This window comes from Diachasma alloeum, unplaced genomic scaffold (assembly GCF_001412515.2).
Source record: "Diachasma alloeum isolate Michigan unplaced genomic scaffold, Dall2.0 Dall_scaffold_00289, whole genome shotgun sequence".
Lineage (NCBI taxonomy): Eukaryota > Metazoa > Arthropoda > Insecta > Hymenoptera > Braconidae > Diachasma > Diachasma alloeum.
The window spans coordinates 1,088,127-1,104,775 of NW_021680428.1; the positions used below are offsets into that span (position 1 = coordinate 1,088,127).

The 16,649-nt window shown below is 31.7% G+C and overlaps 1 protein-coding gene across 4 annotated transcripts; it reads left to right on the forward strand.

Moving 5' to 3' along the window:
- Positions 1-1,085: 1,085 nt before the first annotated feature.
- On the forward strand, positions 1,086-15,978 carry LOC107039034 (gamma-aminobutyric acid type B receptor subunit 1). 4 transcript variants are annotated; one of them, XM_015258469.2, is made up of 12 exons: positions 1,086-1,556; positions 2,405-2,503; positions 3,348-3,482; positions 3,724-3,894; positions 5,656-6,154; positions 7,147-7,274; positions 7,393-7,685; positions 8,451-8,694; positions 9,512-9,755; positions 10,590-10,984; positions 11,614-11,777; positions 15,613-15,978. In XM_015258469.2, exons 1-12 carry the CDS (start codon positions 1,425-1,427, stop codon positions 15,653-15,655), a joined length of 2,547 nt encoding a protein of 848 aa, XP_015113955.1. In that variant the 5' UTR covers positions 1,086-1,424; the 3' UTR covers positions 15,656-15,978. The 4 variants fall into 4 exon arrangements, with proteins under 4 accessions (XP_015113955.1, XP_015113956.1, XP_015113957.1 ...); XM_015258470.2 differs by having other exon boundaries at positions 11,614-11,758; XM_015258471.2 differs by having other exon boundaries at positions 11,614-11,752.
- Positions 15,979-16,649: the final 671 nt, after the last annotated feature.

Genomic DNA, 16,649 nt, shown 5'->3' on the forward strand with positions numbered 1-16,649 from the left:
CCTGTAATTAATCATTTCCCGCAGTCGTCAGGAGTCTAAATAGCGGATGAACGACTCTCACCGAATTGTTATTTATGAATGAAGTAGAGATGACGTTAAAGGCGGGAAAAATTTCTGTAGAAAGAAAAATTCAATGATTCATTGAATTCAACATTGCTCCAACATTGACCGCCAACATTGCCCAAATATTAACAGCCAACCTTATCCCAACATTGCCCCGACGTTAGGAGCCAACATTGACCGCAAACATTGCCCTGGCGTTAGCGGACAACATTATCGTAACGTCAGCATCCAACATTGTCCCAACATTGTCCGGGCGTTAGCGGCCAACATTATTCCAGCATTCACCGCCAACATTGTCCGGACGTTAGCGACCAACATCACCCCAACGTGGATATCCAACATTGACCGCCAACATTAACCGCCCACATGGACCGCCAACATTAACCGCCAACATTGCCCCGAAATTATATTTTTTCACCGTTCCCTGAATATTGGCTTCAAAATAAATTATGTCAACAACAGATGATGCAATCATCTCATGATCGAACTCGGTCAAGACGCAATCGGATTAATTTAAACAATTATTTTTTCAGTTATCCTCGAAACCCAACGGCTTAAAAAATCAGTTATCCTGGCCCAAAAAAATGTAAGAGAACCCAAAACTTATAAAATCGTTGGACACAGAAGCCCAACAGAAGACTAATAGAATTTTACAAAAAATAAATAAACAAATAAACGAGATACTGCAGGAATCAGCTTCATTAGCCGAGTGGTTTCCAAGGGATGAAATTCGAAGGCGCCGAAGCAAACACGATTACAGCCCACCGCATAAACATAAATACTTAATTCCGGATTAATCCCCCCGTCAATTAATAATCAGCCCCCCCTCGGGCCAGCGAGCGCCGAATAAACCTCTCCCCCAGTTGTTAATTTTAAATGACTGACAAATGGACTCAACACACGAGAAAAATGGGAATAACTGGCATGGGTATTTCGGGGTTTGTGCACATCGATTTTCCGATGACTCCCTCGTAGAGGGGGTAGACCTCTCTACCGCGACCCTCAGGAATACTTTGCTGGAACAGAATCAATATGATTCATACCCGAGCAAGTTCTCCGTCGCTCTGACCTCACCAGGATCATCACAATATTGATGAACCTTTCCGTCATTCGTAATTAGGAATATTTTAATTGGAGAAATTATGGCGGTGTGATGGCTCCTCGGAATGGGTCAAGTGTTTATTACTTTTTAACGTAGGCAACAAGTGATGATAATGGATTATAGTGAGTGGAGGGAATTCAATCGGGAAAATGATCTGTCGAGAGGATTAGCCGATTCTTCGCCGGCGTCATCGTCAGGAGAATTCTCTGATTGAGAGTTTAAGTGGTCACTCTCGGTGGGGGTGGATTTGCTGATAATTATGATGCGATTAGTCACCGCTTTGTCGATGATGTCGTTGGTCTGCGGATCTTCACCTGTTTCGGAGGATAATATCCTTCATATCGGGGGGATTTTCCCGATCGGGGGGGAAGGCGGCTGGCAGGGAGGGCAGGTAATTATCATTAGGGGAGTGATGTGGACGCACTAATTAATTTCGTGGGAAAAATGGTTAGGGATTTTTTTTTCAAGTTCTAGGCGAATTTTTGTGATGAATTTTATGGAAGAAATCATGCATGAAAAAAATTAATAGGAAATTTCGCTAATTCGACGGACAATTCTGTTGAATTTTCTATTAGTTTCATGGCCGATTGTACTGGAATGTTCAATAGGAAATATTTTATTGAGATGTTTTCCGTTGAATATCTTTCGCGCAAATTTTCCACGTTTTTTTTGTTTGATTTTTTTTAAGGAAAAGAAAAATGGAATGAAAAAAATTGGAAAATTTGGGCCGACGAAGTTCTATAGAAAATATTTCGATAGCATTTTATTGAAAGAATGCATTTGTTTTTCGTCAATTTTTAATAAAAATTGTGCACAACGTCATGCGCTTTTGAATAAATGCTTTTTGATCCCAGAAAGTTTATAAATTTTTATTTTTACATATTATTATTCATTCTCTCGACAAATTTAATATATAGTTTTTAATATTTGTTATTGCAAAATGAAAGAAGGAAAACTTCAAAAATTCATATCCAAGAATTTTGTGGAACAAAATGAATAGAATTAATCATATAATTTCGATAGGAATTAATTAATTAATTGGTAATGAATTAATTCATTAGTTCCCCCCGAAAATAAAGGCAGAGTTGCATAATTTCCAGTAGAAATTGGAAAAAAAAAAATTCCCATAGAATTTTACAGAGAATTCGCTGGATTTTTCTATTAAACTTCTTCACACGTTTATTTATTCAATCGAAGACACGAAGGTATCAATGAAATCGGTCTGCACGTTTGTTTCAGGCGTGCATGCCAGCGGCGAATCTCGCCTTGGAAGACGTCAATAAGGCGAAGGACCTGCTGCCGGGATTCGAATTGAAATTGCATTCTAATGACAGCGAGGTGATTTAATATTCATGAAGCCAATGCAGTGGACAAGTGATAACACGCGACACAACAGAGAACAGAATAAATCACCCCTTTTATTTAATTAATTATGGAGTTATTTCGATGATTCGCGTTTTGAAATCATATATTTCCGCACAATTAATCATTATTAAGAATTTTTATTAATTTATTTTAATTAATTCAATTAATTTATTATTAATTTATCTTAATTTAAAATGAAATTATGTGACGTAAAACTGTTGCCTTAGCAGAAAATCTCCAGAGAAAAGAATTTTATATTTTTTATATCAATTTTTTTCTTTTTTCATTAAAAAATTGACCTTTTTTTTATTAAAGAAAAATTATTTACATCAAATTATTACGCACCGAATCATCGGTTTGGAATTATATTTTGTGTATTTTATAATATAATACAAATATATTTCTTTAAATAATAAAAATGTAATTGTAATTTAATTTAATATCTGTACAATTAAATTACAATTACATTAATATTATTCTAATTAATTAATATAAATAAATAAATATTTTATTAACTTTTTATTTTATTTTTTATTTGTATTGTTTATTTTATTAAATAAATAAATAATTTTTTATTATTTATTTATTTATTGAAATTATATAAATGTAATTTGTAATTTAATTGTACGGACGGATACACGTTAATTACGCAGGAGGAACAAATTTTAATTTAAAAAATTCGGTCACACATCCGTATCCAATATTATTCCCTCAGATAATTAAGTTATTTTGTCCTCAAATTTCGCGACCATCAGTCCATCACTCGACGGGAATTCCAAGGACATAAATAATTCAATCACTGAAATTTCGGTTTCAGTGCGAACCTGGTCTAGGAGCTTCTGTGATGTATAATTTACTCTACAATGCACCCCAGAAGTTGATGCTGCTGGCAGGATGCAGCACTGTCTGCACGACTGTTGCAGAAGCATCCAAAATGTGGAATTTGGTCGTTGTAAGTTTTAATACTTGCACTTGAAAAAAAAAATTGAGAATTCTTAGAATTTTTTACGAAAATGAAACAATTTTTTTCTTATTCTTAAAAAATTCTTGATAACTCTGAATTTTTGGCGAAACGAAGCAATTTTTTTCTTGTGCTCAAAAAAATCTTGAGAACTCCTTGAATTTTCGGCAAAATGAAACAATTTTTTTTCTTTTTTCGTGAGATAATGCGTGAGATAATGTTGTTTTTCCAGTTATGTTACGGCGCATCATCTCCCGCACTCTCGGATCGAAATCGCTTTCCGACGCTATTTCGAACGCATCCGTCTGCAACAGTTCACAATCCAACTAGAATAAAGTTGATGCAGAAATTTGGGTGGTCTAGAGTTGCTATTTTACAACAGGCCGAGGAAGTCTTCATATCGGTAATATTACAGTATTCAAATATTGATGAGAAAAACATATTTTTAAATCGGAGAATCGGAAACCTTGAATTCAGATCCTCAGAAATCTGAAATTACTCTCCATTTGTTTACTAGAATTTAAATATAATTATGAAATAGAACTCCAACAGAATTCTTACAGAGAATTTCAACAGGAATTTAATGAAACTTCTCGGCGAAAGCTCCAGTTGTCCATAAAATATCTTCACGTGGAGATCCTGAGAAATCTAAAATAATCCCCCATTTGTTTTCTAGAATTTAAATGTAATTATGAAATAGAACTCCAACAGAATTCTATCAGAGAATTCCAACAGGAATTCAACTAAATTTCACGTGGAAAGCTCTAGCTCTCCATCCGTGCAGACCCTCAGAAATCTAAAATAATTGCTCATTTGTTTCCTAGAATTTCAATATAATTCTAAAACAGAACTCCAACAGAATTCTTACAAAGAATTCCAACAGGAATTCAATGAAATTTCTTCGCGAAAGCTCCAGCATGAACGCGAATGAAGAGATTGTATAGTATCATTTGCCTCATTTGTATTCCAAAATTTCAATGTAATTCTAAAACAGAACTCCAACAGAATTCTTACAAAGAATTCCAACAGGAATTCCATGAAATTTCTCCGCGAAAGCTCCAGCATGAACCCGAATGAAAAGATTATATAGTATCATTTGCCTCATTTGTATTCCTGAATTTCAATGTAATTCTAAAACAGAACTCCAACAGAATTCTTACAAAGAATTCCAACAGGAATTCAATGAAATTTCTCCGCGAAAGCTCCAGCATGAACCCGAATGAAGAGATTGTATAGTATCATTTGCCTCATTTGTATTCCAGAATTTCAATGTAATTCTAAAACAGAACTCCAACAGAATTCTTACAAAGAATTCCAACAGGAATTCCATGAAATTTCTCCGCGAAAGCTCCAGCATGAACCCGAATGAAAAGATTATATAGTATCATTTGCCTCATTTGTATTCCTGAATTTCAATGTAATTCTAAAACAGAACTCCAACAGAATTCTTACAAAGAATTCCAACAGGAATTCAATGAAATTTCTCCGCGAAAGCTCCAGCATGAACCCGAATGAAGAGATTGTATAGTATCATTTGCCTCATTTGTATTCCTGAATTTCAATGTAATTCTAAAACAGAACTCCAACAGAATTCTTACAAAGAATTCCAACAGGAATTCAATGAAATTTCTCCGCGAAAGCTCCAGCATGAACGCGAATGAAGAGATTGTATAGTATCATTTGCCTCATTTGTATTCCTGAATTTCAATGTAATTCTAAAACAGAACTCCAACAGAATTCTTACAAAGAATTCCAACAGGAATTCCATGAAATTTCTCCGCGAAAGCTCCAGCATGAACCCGAATGAAAAGATTATATAGTATCATTTGCCTCATTTGTATTCCTGAATTTCAATGTAATTCTAAAACAGAACTCCAACAGAATTCTTATAAAGAATTCCAACAGGAATTCAATGAAATTTCATCGCGGAAGCTCCAGCATGAACGCGAATGAAGAGATTGTATAGTATCATTTGCCTCATTTGTATTCCAAAATTTCACTGTAATTCTAAAACAGAACTCTAACAGGATTCTTACAAAGAATTCCAACAGGAATTCAATGAAACTTCCCGGAGAAAGCTCCAGCTCTCCATAAAATCTCTTTCCACTCGCAGATCCTCAGGAATAAAAAATAATTCCCCATTCGTTTTCCCCTCCCAAAACAGACTGTCGAGGACTTGGAAGCGCGTTGCAAGGAAGCGGGAATCGAGATCGTGACACGTCAGAGTTTCCTCTCAGACCCGGCGGACGCTGTTAGAAATCTCCGGCGTCAGGATGCCAGGATAATAATCGGCCTCTTCTACGTGGTGGCGGCGCGTCGAGTCCTCTGCGAGGTCTACCACCAGAATCTCTACGGAAAGAGCTACGTCTGGTTCTTCATCGGCTGGTACGAGGACAATTGGTTCGAGATCAATCTCGACAAGGAGGGGATCTCCTGCACTAAGGAGCAGATGAGGATGGCCGCTGAGGGCCATCTCACTACTGAGGCCCTAATGTGGAATCAGAACAACGACACAACCATCAGTGGAATGACTTCCGAGGATTTCAGGCAGAGGCTCAATCAGCTGCTGAAGGAGGACGGATATGATATCGATGGGAATCGGTATCCCGAGGGGTATCAGGAGGCTCCCCTGGCCTATGACGCTGTTTGGTCGGTTGCGCTGGGTAAAAACACGAGCGAAAAATTAAATAGAAAAACCCGGGGAATTTGGTAGACAATTCTATTGAATTTCTATTCAATTTGCCATTTGTTCTTGGCTAATTCTGGAGAAATGTTTAATGGAAAATATTCTGTAGAAGTCAATAGAATTTTCTCATTCAGTGAATGTCAATTTTTTTCATTCTGGATTCATTTTCTTTTCATTGAGAAAGTGAAAAAAGTTTCACGAGAAAGTGAAACAGAAAAACTGGGAAAATTTGAGCCGAGGAAATTCTATGGAAAATATCTGGATAGATTAAGTTATATGGGAATATCTAATTTATTGACTTTTTCTGTTGAAATATTTTCTATAGGAATTCCTCGACATGAATTTTTCATTTTTAAAAATTCAAATTTTGAGATGCGGAATGTTTATAGAAAATATTTGAATAGAATGAGTTCTATTGAAAAATGGAATTCTTTCAATTCTTTCTATAGATTTTTTTAATAGACTTTCTATTGAAAATTCTATTAGTTTGAATAGAATAAATCTATAGAATTGATCCATTTTCTATAGGAATTCCTAAACAAGAATTTTTCAAGGTTTTTCCACTCTCTTTTTTTCTCTTTCCATTGAAAAAATCAAACAAAAAAATTTAGGCGAGCAAATTCTATAGAAAATATCTCAGAAGAGTATAAATTCTATAGAAAAATCGAATTCTATTGAATTCTTCGATAGAATCGCGACGAATCAATAGAAATCCAATAGAAAAAATTCCCACAGATCAAAATACATAAAAAAAATCAAAATCTATAGAATTTTTAAAATTAAAAAATATTAAAAAACACCGCAAACAGCATTTTTCACTAGAAATTCAATAGAAATTTTTGTTTTCGTTCATGAAGCCCTCAAAAATCGCATTTCCATAGGATCTTCATGAACTGAAAAACAATTAATTAATAAATTTAATATTTTGTCCCCGCAAAACATGAAATTTCCTCACGACTTTAATTTCAGCATTCAATAAGACGATGGAAAAACTGGCGAAATCCGGAAAGAGTTTGAAGAATTTCACCTACACGGAGAAAGAAATAGCGGATGAAATATACTCGGCGATAAATTCCACTCAATTTTTGGGCGTCTCGGTGAGTTTATATTACTCAATCCCACCCCACAAATTTCAATGCAATCGACCTCACAATAACGAAAAAATAATGAAATATTTCTTCCCTCACGACACAAATAACCGCCTCAATCTCCCAGGGATACGTGGCATTCAGCTCTCAGGGTGATAGAATAGCATTAACCCAAATAGAGCAGGTGATCGATGGAAAGTACGTGAAATTGGGTTACTACGACACGCAGATGGATAACTTGACCTGGAAGAACATGGAGAGATGGATCGCTGGAAAAGTTCCGCAGGATCGGACTATCGTCAGAAGAGTTTTGAGAACTGTTTCTCTGCCGCTGTTCATCTGCATGTGCGCTATTTCAGCGCTGGGGATCACCATTGCGATTCTTCTTATCATTTTCAATATTTGGAATCGTCACAGGAGGTGAATTGTTACTTCTCATTGCGGCAAAATTGAATTGAACAATTTGAACAAATGGATTTTTTTCCCGATTTTTATTGAAAATTATGCAGTTTTCCACTTTTTTTATTGTAACAATTTTGCATTTCGTTTTGCAACAGATATTTCGGTGCAAAATTTAATGCTCTTTGCTAGGAATTTTTTTATTCTCTTATTGACGAAATTTTTGAACACATCAACATCTCTTGATATTTTCTGTAGGATATGTTATATTGAAAATTTTTATTGGAAAAATTATGAAGAACAGCTGGGGATTTTTTTGGAAGAAAACATGGAAAACAAATGGAATTGTCAATCTTCAATTTTGTTATTTAAATACTATTGGAGTTCCATTAGAGTTATATTGAGATTCTATTAAAAATATTGTTCATTCTTTATTTTACTGGACATTATGCAATTTCGACGGATTTCAATACATTTTTTTTATAGAAAAGTCAATAAATGTTGATTTTCGTTGAATTTTATAATTCGAAAAAAATTCAATCACAAAAATTTGCAAAATTTATGTCCAAAAATCACTATAAAAAAATTATCAACTATTCTCTGTCAAATCTCTATTAAAAAATAGCAACAAAAATAAAATAAATAAAAAACTGCACAATTTTCAAGAGAAATTAACGCAAAAATGAATAGATTTTTCGAAAATCTATTTTTTTTTTTTATTTTTTTCCGAAAACTATTTTTTTTTATTCAAGAAAAAATTACTTCAATTACTTTCTCCATTCGCAGAGTAATTCTATCGTCGCACCCAGTCTGCAACACGATAATGCTGGTCGGTGTTATCGCCTGCTTCGTGTCAGTATTCTTACTGGGTATTGACGGACGCTTCGTCCAGCCCTCTGAGTACGCCGGCATCTGTCAAGGAAGGGCCTGGGTGCTTTCCATCGGATTCACCCTGGCGTTCGGAGCGATGTTCAGCAAAGTATGGAGAGTACATAGACTGACGACCAAAACAAAAGCTGATCAAGCTAAAGTAATAGCAAATTATGAATTTGTTATTTCAATTCAGTAGTGAAGTAGTAAATTAAGGGAGACGAGTCAGTTTTTTCATTTTAATTAATTTTTGTTGCATGTTATTTCTTTTTATATTTTTTCATTTGTTATTTGTTATTTATTTAGTGAAGAGCGAATTTCATGTTTCATTTCAGCAAAATGATTTAATGGAAATTGAATTATTGAGGGGGAGCCCTTCATTTTTCGAATGAAAATATCATTTTTCATTCTTTTGAAATTATTAAAAAATCGAGAAACTGAAGAGTAAAAATTAAATTCTGAATAGAGAGAGAAAAAAATATTTTCTATTGTAAATTTTAACAAAAATATTAAAGTTGACTCGTGTAATTTCATTAATTTTAATAAAAAAAAAAATTATTCTGCGTAATTTGTTTTTACATTTTTTTTCATGTTCTATTTAATCAAAACAATTTAACGAAAATGAAATTTAGGAGAATCCCTTGATTATCGGAATGAAAAGATCATTTTTAATTATTTTTAAACCATTAAAAAATCAAAAAATTGAAGAATAAAAATTAAATTCTGAACATAAAGAGAAAAAAAAATTCTATTGTAAATTTTACCAAAAATGGTGAAGTCAACTCGGCTATTTCCATTCACTTTATGTTTTTTCTATTTTTTTCATTAATTTTCATTTCTTTCCCCATTTTTTCTCGTTCCATTTTATCAAAATGATTTTAAAAAAATTAATAAAATGAATAAAAATTGACTCGTGTATTTTTACTACTTCATTACTGCATTCCCAACAGATGAATGATGTACTAATGATGTTCCAGTTGTTCATGGCGAAACAGAAAGTATCATCAGTACAAAAAAACATTCAACCCTGGAAATTATACACAATGGTCAGTGCCCTGTTGGCGGTGGATATAGTTATTTTAGGTTCGTGGCAGGGGTTGGACCCCCTCCAGAGGCAAATCGAGGTGTTTCAGCTGGAGATGCCACCTTACGGGGAGGACGACGCCAGGATCCGTCCTGAATTGGAGCACTGCGAGAGTGAGCACAACGGAGTATGGCTTGGTGCGAATTTATTTAAATTTCTAAACACTTTAGAACTCATGTAAAAATATAAAATTAGTCTCACTACATATTTATATTAACAATATCATGCAAATACTATTATTAAACAAAGCATTTTTAAGTAATAATTATGACTATAAATATATTATTTCTGTTATATTATATTTATTATTTATATTCATTATTTCATTATAAATAAGATTATATTATATATTATATAATATAATGCCGTTTATAATAAACTGAAAACATGATGACATAAAATAAATAAATGATGTTTTTATTATTATAGTTTAATTTCATAAAGAGAAATGTTGTAATTAATAAACATTATGTACAATTTAGTGATTTAATCCTATAATATTTATCTTAATTACATTATAATATAATATAAATAATATATTATTAATATATTATTTATATTATTATATTATTTACATTATTTTTTTATTATTTTTATTTATTTTTATTTCGTTTTTTTTTCATTAAAAAAAATATAATTTTATTTAGTCACATGTATATCCTCTCGAGTCTTTTTGTTTCTTTCCCTTATTGAATACTTAATCCAGCTATTAAGATAAATATTATACTATTAAATTACTAAATTGTCCATAATGTTTATTAATTTCAATATTTCTCTTGTATGAGATTAAAATATAATAATAAAAACATTTATTCATTTTATGTCATCACCCGTTCATTTTTTCATAAATCGCATTGTCATTCAAATATTTACAACACGAATAGAATTTTATAATTTTATAATATATTGAATATATATATATCTAATATATTTAATGTATTTTTTTATTTTATAATCTTTCATCCCCACAGGCTTAATTTACGGATACAAAGGGGTTGTCCTCGTATTCGGACTGTTTCTCGCCTACGAAACTCGCAGTATAAAAGTAAAGCAGATCAACGATTCGCGTTACGTGGGAATGTCAATTTACAATGTCGTTGTGCTGTGCCTGATAACAGCCCCGGTGACGATGGTCATAGCGAGCCAGCAGGACGCGAGCTTCACATTCGTGGCTCTGGCTATAATATTCTGTTGCTTTCTCAGCATGGCCCTCATTTTCGTGCCTAAAGTCATTGAAGTCATCCGGCATCCCAAGGATAAGGCTGAATCTAAGTATAATCCGGATGTGGGAATGTCCAAGGAGGACGAGGAGAGGTATCAGAAACTTGTGGTGGAGAATGATGAACTGCAGAAACTCATTGCCCAGGTGTTAAATTTTCTCTGAGTTTTTGAAAGAATTTTATGACACAAATTTATTTATTTATGTATTTTTTTTTGTTTATGTTTTCATTTTTTCATTTATTCATTCATTTATTTATGTAATTATTTTTTTTATTATAATTATGCAATTTTGTAGAGAGATTTATTAATGAATACTCGAATTATTCTTGTGTATTAATTTATCCCTTGAGTTTATATTATTTTATATATTATATTCTAACATAATATAATATATAATATAATAATATTATATATAATATAATAATAATAATATATAATAAAGTTGAAGTTTATTTTTTAATTTAATTTTCGTCTTTGCTGTCGTTTTTCACTCGATATTTTTTTATATTTTTGTAAATATTGTAAATATATTATATATTAGCATTGTTATATTATTATTATTATTATTATATAATATTATATATTATTATATTGTACATATTATACAATAATAATAATAATAATATAACAATGATAATATATAATATATATATTTACAAAATATAAAAAAAATATCGAGTGAAAAATGACAACAAATACGAAAATTAAATTAAAAAATAAATTTCAACCTGAGGAATATTAAAAAAATTTTTGTTCTGTCTAATTTTGTTCCAGAAAGAAGAAAAAATAAAAGTATTAAAACAGCGTCTAGCAGAGCGAGACGCATCGCGAGGAGGTACAGGCCACATGCCTAAGGACTCATTGATAGTAGCTGATTTCGTAACAGGCGAGGGAACATCAGATAGTGCCATTGGTGGGGGTATATCAGTTTATACGAGGTCCTCACGTGCATCTGCATCTGATTTTGAGTTTTCCGAATCATACCTCTAAATTTCTATGCAACTCTATTTTCTACTCCATCATTTCTGCCTGGAGGACTCTTTAAATTTTTTTTTTTCAAGTTGACGATATGAACGAATTTGTTGACGAATTGCACAAAAATCCTGACAACATCGACTGCAAATTTGTCTTTCGAAAGTTTGAAAATTCACGAACTATTCGTTGTTAATATTTCCAGAGTCGAGGGAGGATTATTGGATCCCCACGAGAATTTTATTCAACCGATAGTACAAACAGGAGTTTCAAAACCACTTGACTGCTAAACTCCTGAGAAGGGAAAATAATAATTTTGTCGTCGTCCCGTCAACGGCATATGAACCGCATTCTCATTGCCGAAGTTGTTATTTTCTGCGGAAATGTTTATTTGGAGAGAGTACCTGAGTATCAGAGTATCTGAGGAATATGAAATCAAATAGAATCGGCCTAATCTACAAATTTATTTGATATTCAGTCGTAAAAAAAACGGAATGTCTTTCAATCAAAAAATAGAAAATAACTCGATGGTTTCGTGGGTGAAAAAATTGGATAGAAAATCGAAAGAATTCCCTAGAAGATTGGAATTATATTTTTTGCGAATTTTTATTGAAAAATCTGCAGTTTTATCAGTTTTTTTTAAATAAAAAAAAGGTTTTTTAAATAGAAAAAAACATTTTTTAATAGAAAAAGTCAATACATATACATTTTTTACTTTCTCATTCTGTTGAGATATTTCTACGATAATTCCTGGAATTTTGTGACGAATAACAAGATAAAATACAGTGGAAAAATTATAAAATTTCTGCCCAAGAATTTCTATATAAAAATCTAAACATCAATTATTGCGTAAAACAATAAAAATCTGTAAACTTTCGTTCCCTCAAATATCTGACTTTAAATCACGTGAAATGACTGCAAAATTGTCAATAGATATCAACAAAAAAACTAATGAAAATTCTGGTGAAATTCCAACAGAATTTCATGGGAATTCGTTCGATTTTCTATAGATGTTTTTTTCACTCGTATTCCCACAAAAATCATTTGTCAGCCTTCGAAAGGGGTTCTCTCACTGAAATTTGGGTCCAAGAATGCGAACAACTGAAACATTGAGAATTGAATCTCACCGTAAATCCGAATAAACTGTTAATGCACAAAAGAAGTACCGAAGAAGCTGAAATAATCGCTCCTAGCACATCACCATTGCATGTCATTTCCAATTGAAATACCATTGCACTATTATTTTTATCTCCATTCAGACGCGTTGGAGAGGCATGTTTATTTCCATTAAATAGAATTAATGAAGTGCAATTAAATCTCGTTAGACAATCAGATATATAATTGATGTTTCGCTTATGTAAACCTCATGAAGTGTGCTCCCAAATTTGAATAATGCCAAATGATAAAGTCTAGTCAATAAAAGAAGTCGAGAAAAAATAGAGGATAAATCGTTGATGATCACGTACGAAAAAACTCAATAGACTATTCCATTGATTTTTTCCCCAAATCTACGAAAAAATTTCTGAATATGATGGAAATATTTTAATTGAAAAAAATTGGTCGATTTTCGGTTTTCTATAGAATTTTTTTTCTATTGAACTATTTTCTATAGAAATTCTCGACATAATTTTTTCACGTTTTTTCTACTCTTATTGGAAAATTCGGGATCTAGTAGAAAAATTCTATTTTAAAAATTGAAAGAATTCCTGTTTTCTATAGAAATCTCTAGGTTTTTTCACTGAATTTTTTGGTTTTGCTATAGAAAAATTGGAGCAAAAAAAATTGACAAGTTAATCCTGAGCAATTCTATAGAAAAAAAATCTCAACTTCTATAATTTCTATAGAAATTATATCGCTATTGTTCTATACAAATTCTTGCGCATGAAAATTCTATTTTTTCTCTTGAATTTTGTACTAAAGAATATTGTTTCAAAATCGGAAAATTTTTGCAGAAGAATTTTATAGAAGTCTATAGAAAGCTGAAGAATTATGCCCCGGAATTCTATAGAAATCTTGTCGAGATATGGGAAAATCCGAGAATATATACTCCATAATTCTATTGACACTATATAAATCTATAGAAACTGAAATTTTATATCCAAGAAGTCTATAGAAACGCTATATGACTCTATAGAACCCCGAAAATCTGTTCAAAATTCTACAGAAATTCCATAAATTCCTATAGAGACATGTGGAAAATTCTGAAAATCCATTTACATCATTCATCGTCGACTCCATCATTCTATAGAAATAAGGAGAAGTTCTATAAAAATTAATAATTCTATTGGAATTCTATAGAAATCTATAGAACTTGAAAATTTATATCCAAAAGTCTATAGAAACTGAAATTTTATATCCTAGAAGTCTATAGAAACGCTATATGACTCTATAGAACCCCGAAAATCTGTTCAAAATTCTACAGAAATTCCATAAATTCCTATAGAGACATGTGGAAAATTCTGAAAATCCATTTACATCATTCATCGTCGACTCCATCATTCTATAGAAATAAGGAGAAGTTCTATAAAAATTAATAATTCTATTGGAATTCTATAGAAATCTATAGAACTTGAAAATTTATATCCAAAAGTCTATAGAAACTGAAATTTTATATCCAAGAAGTCTATAGAAACGCTATATGACTCTATAGAACCCCGAAAATCTGTTCAAAATTCTACAGAAATTCCATAAATTCCTATAGAGACATGTGGAAAATTCTGAAAATCCATTTACATCATTCATCGTCGACTCCATCATTCTATAGAAATAAGGAGAAGTTCTATAAAAATTAATAATTCTATTGGAATTCTATAGAAATCTATAGAACTTGAAAATTTATATCCAAAAGTCTATAGAAACTGAAATTTTATATCCAAGAAGTCTATAGAAACGCTATATGACTCTATAGAACCCCGAAAATCTGTTCAAAATTCTACAGAAATTCCATAAATTCCTATAGAGACATGTGGAAAATTCTGAAAATCCATTTACATCATTCATCGTCGACTCCATCATTCTATAGAAATAAGGAGAAGTTCTATAAAAATTAATAATTCTATTGGAATTCTATAGAAATCTATAGAACTTGAAAATTTATATCCAAAAGTCTATAGAAACTGAAATTTTATATCCTAGAAGTCTATAGAAACGCTATATGACTCTATAGAACCCCGAAAATCTGTTCAAAATTCTACAGAAATTCTATAAATTCCTATAGAGACATGTAGAAAATTCTGAAAATATATACTCCATCATTCTATAGAAATCTGTAGAAGTTCTATAAAAAATTCTATTGGCATTCTATAGAAATCTATAGAACTTGAAAATTTATATCCAAAAATCTATAGAAACTCTATATCAATCGATCGAAGTCCGAAAATATATAAAAAAAATCTATAGAAATTCTATAGAAATCTACAGAAAAATTTGAACCAAGCAAAAATCAAAGTTCAATGAATGTTTAAAAATAGAACTTTGATGCTATTGAATTTTTCCATACGTGACGTGATATGCTATAAAATTATTTTTAAGATATATATACAAGAGTCACGTGCTAACGAGATTTAACCACTGATAAAGGGTCAAGTACCATTCATAAGTAATTTGGGAGTCTTGATGAGGTGCTTTATCGTGAGATACTGAATGTTCAGCCAGTGTATCGACGAAATACAGATAATAAAAATGTCCCCCCAGAATAATGAATACACCAAATGAGTACTTGGAATATTATTTATGAATGGGTCAAATGTTGAAAAAATCGTGTGCACAATATTAAGTTTATTTTCCTGTTTCTGTTTCTAGAGACGGACCACAACGGCTGAAAATTGGATACCATCCGTCATAATGAACCTAATTAAAATTCATTGTCTGGATCGGCGGACGAATCTTCGATCAATTCTGAAATGATCGATTTTTTAAATGAATTTCCGGTGTAATAATTTCGTACATAAGTGTTCTCGTAGCGATTATCTGTACAGATTGAAACCGCTAGACTACTCGATGAATTCCTCATTGAACAGGCGATTGAATTTAGTTAATTACATGTTGACAATCCGATGTTTGTAGTTCCAATATGTCGGATGTTTCAAGGGGGTGAGATTCGTTGGACTTGTTGAGGTATGAATTGTTCTCTATATTGATAACAGAATTATAAATATATGATCTAGAGAGAAGTTTTATTGAAGATTCTCCTCTCCTTTCCTAACGAGTAGTTAAAAATTCCTGTGTTGAAAAATCATGATTGTTCTGGGCTCTTCATGATTTGGGAGTAGAGTATTTTTAGCTGGAGGCGGGGATAGCCATGGCCATAAATTATAATTACCGTTAAATGATTGAGTAGTCAATTCGTTATTACTCTCAAATTTCAATTATTGAAGTCATTATCAATTTAAATATTCAACTTTGGAATTATTTATTAATCAGTAATTTAGTTATGAAGATTGACGATTATTTGGATGCTCGAAAATCGCTTATAAAAAATTTAGTATTATTTACAGAATAAAAAATTTACAGTTCCATATTGAAAATATTTAATTTATCATGAATTAAAAATTTAGATTATCAATTATTTTACTATTTTTCAATTTCGATTAGTACATCAATGTAAGTCGGGAATTCAAAAAGCTGACAAATTGAATTAATTAAAAATTTTAATTAGCGTTCTACACAATTTTTTAGAATTTCTTGCATCAATTCTATCAAAAATTCATGCAAAATAATTTCCATAAAAAATCAATCTACTGACTTATATCTAAATTGAATCAATCTCGTGGAATTGAATGACTTTAAGTTGCCTAAAATTTCACTCAAGTGCCATAGTCTGAAGAATTTCCAAAGCT

Excerpts from the sequence above, each read along its gene's own strand:
- LOC107039034 (XM_015258468.2), top strand. The coding sequence starts at position 1,425 with ATGATGCGATTAGTCACCGCTTTGTCGATGATGTCGTTGGTCTGCGGA. Across the intron at positions 1,557-2,404 it reads GCGGCTGGCAGGGAGGGCAG|GCGTGCATGCCAGCGGCGAA; the intron begins GTAATTATCATT and ends CGTTTGTTTCAG. Across the intron at positions 10,985-11,613 it reads TGCAGAAACTCATTGCCCAG|AAAGAAGAAAAAATAAAAGT; the intron begins GTGTTAAATTTT and ends ATTTTGTTCCAG.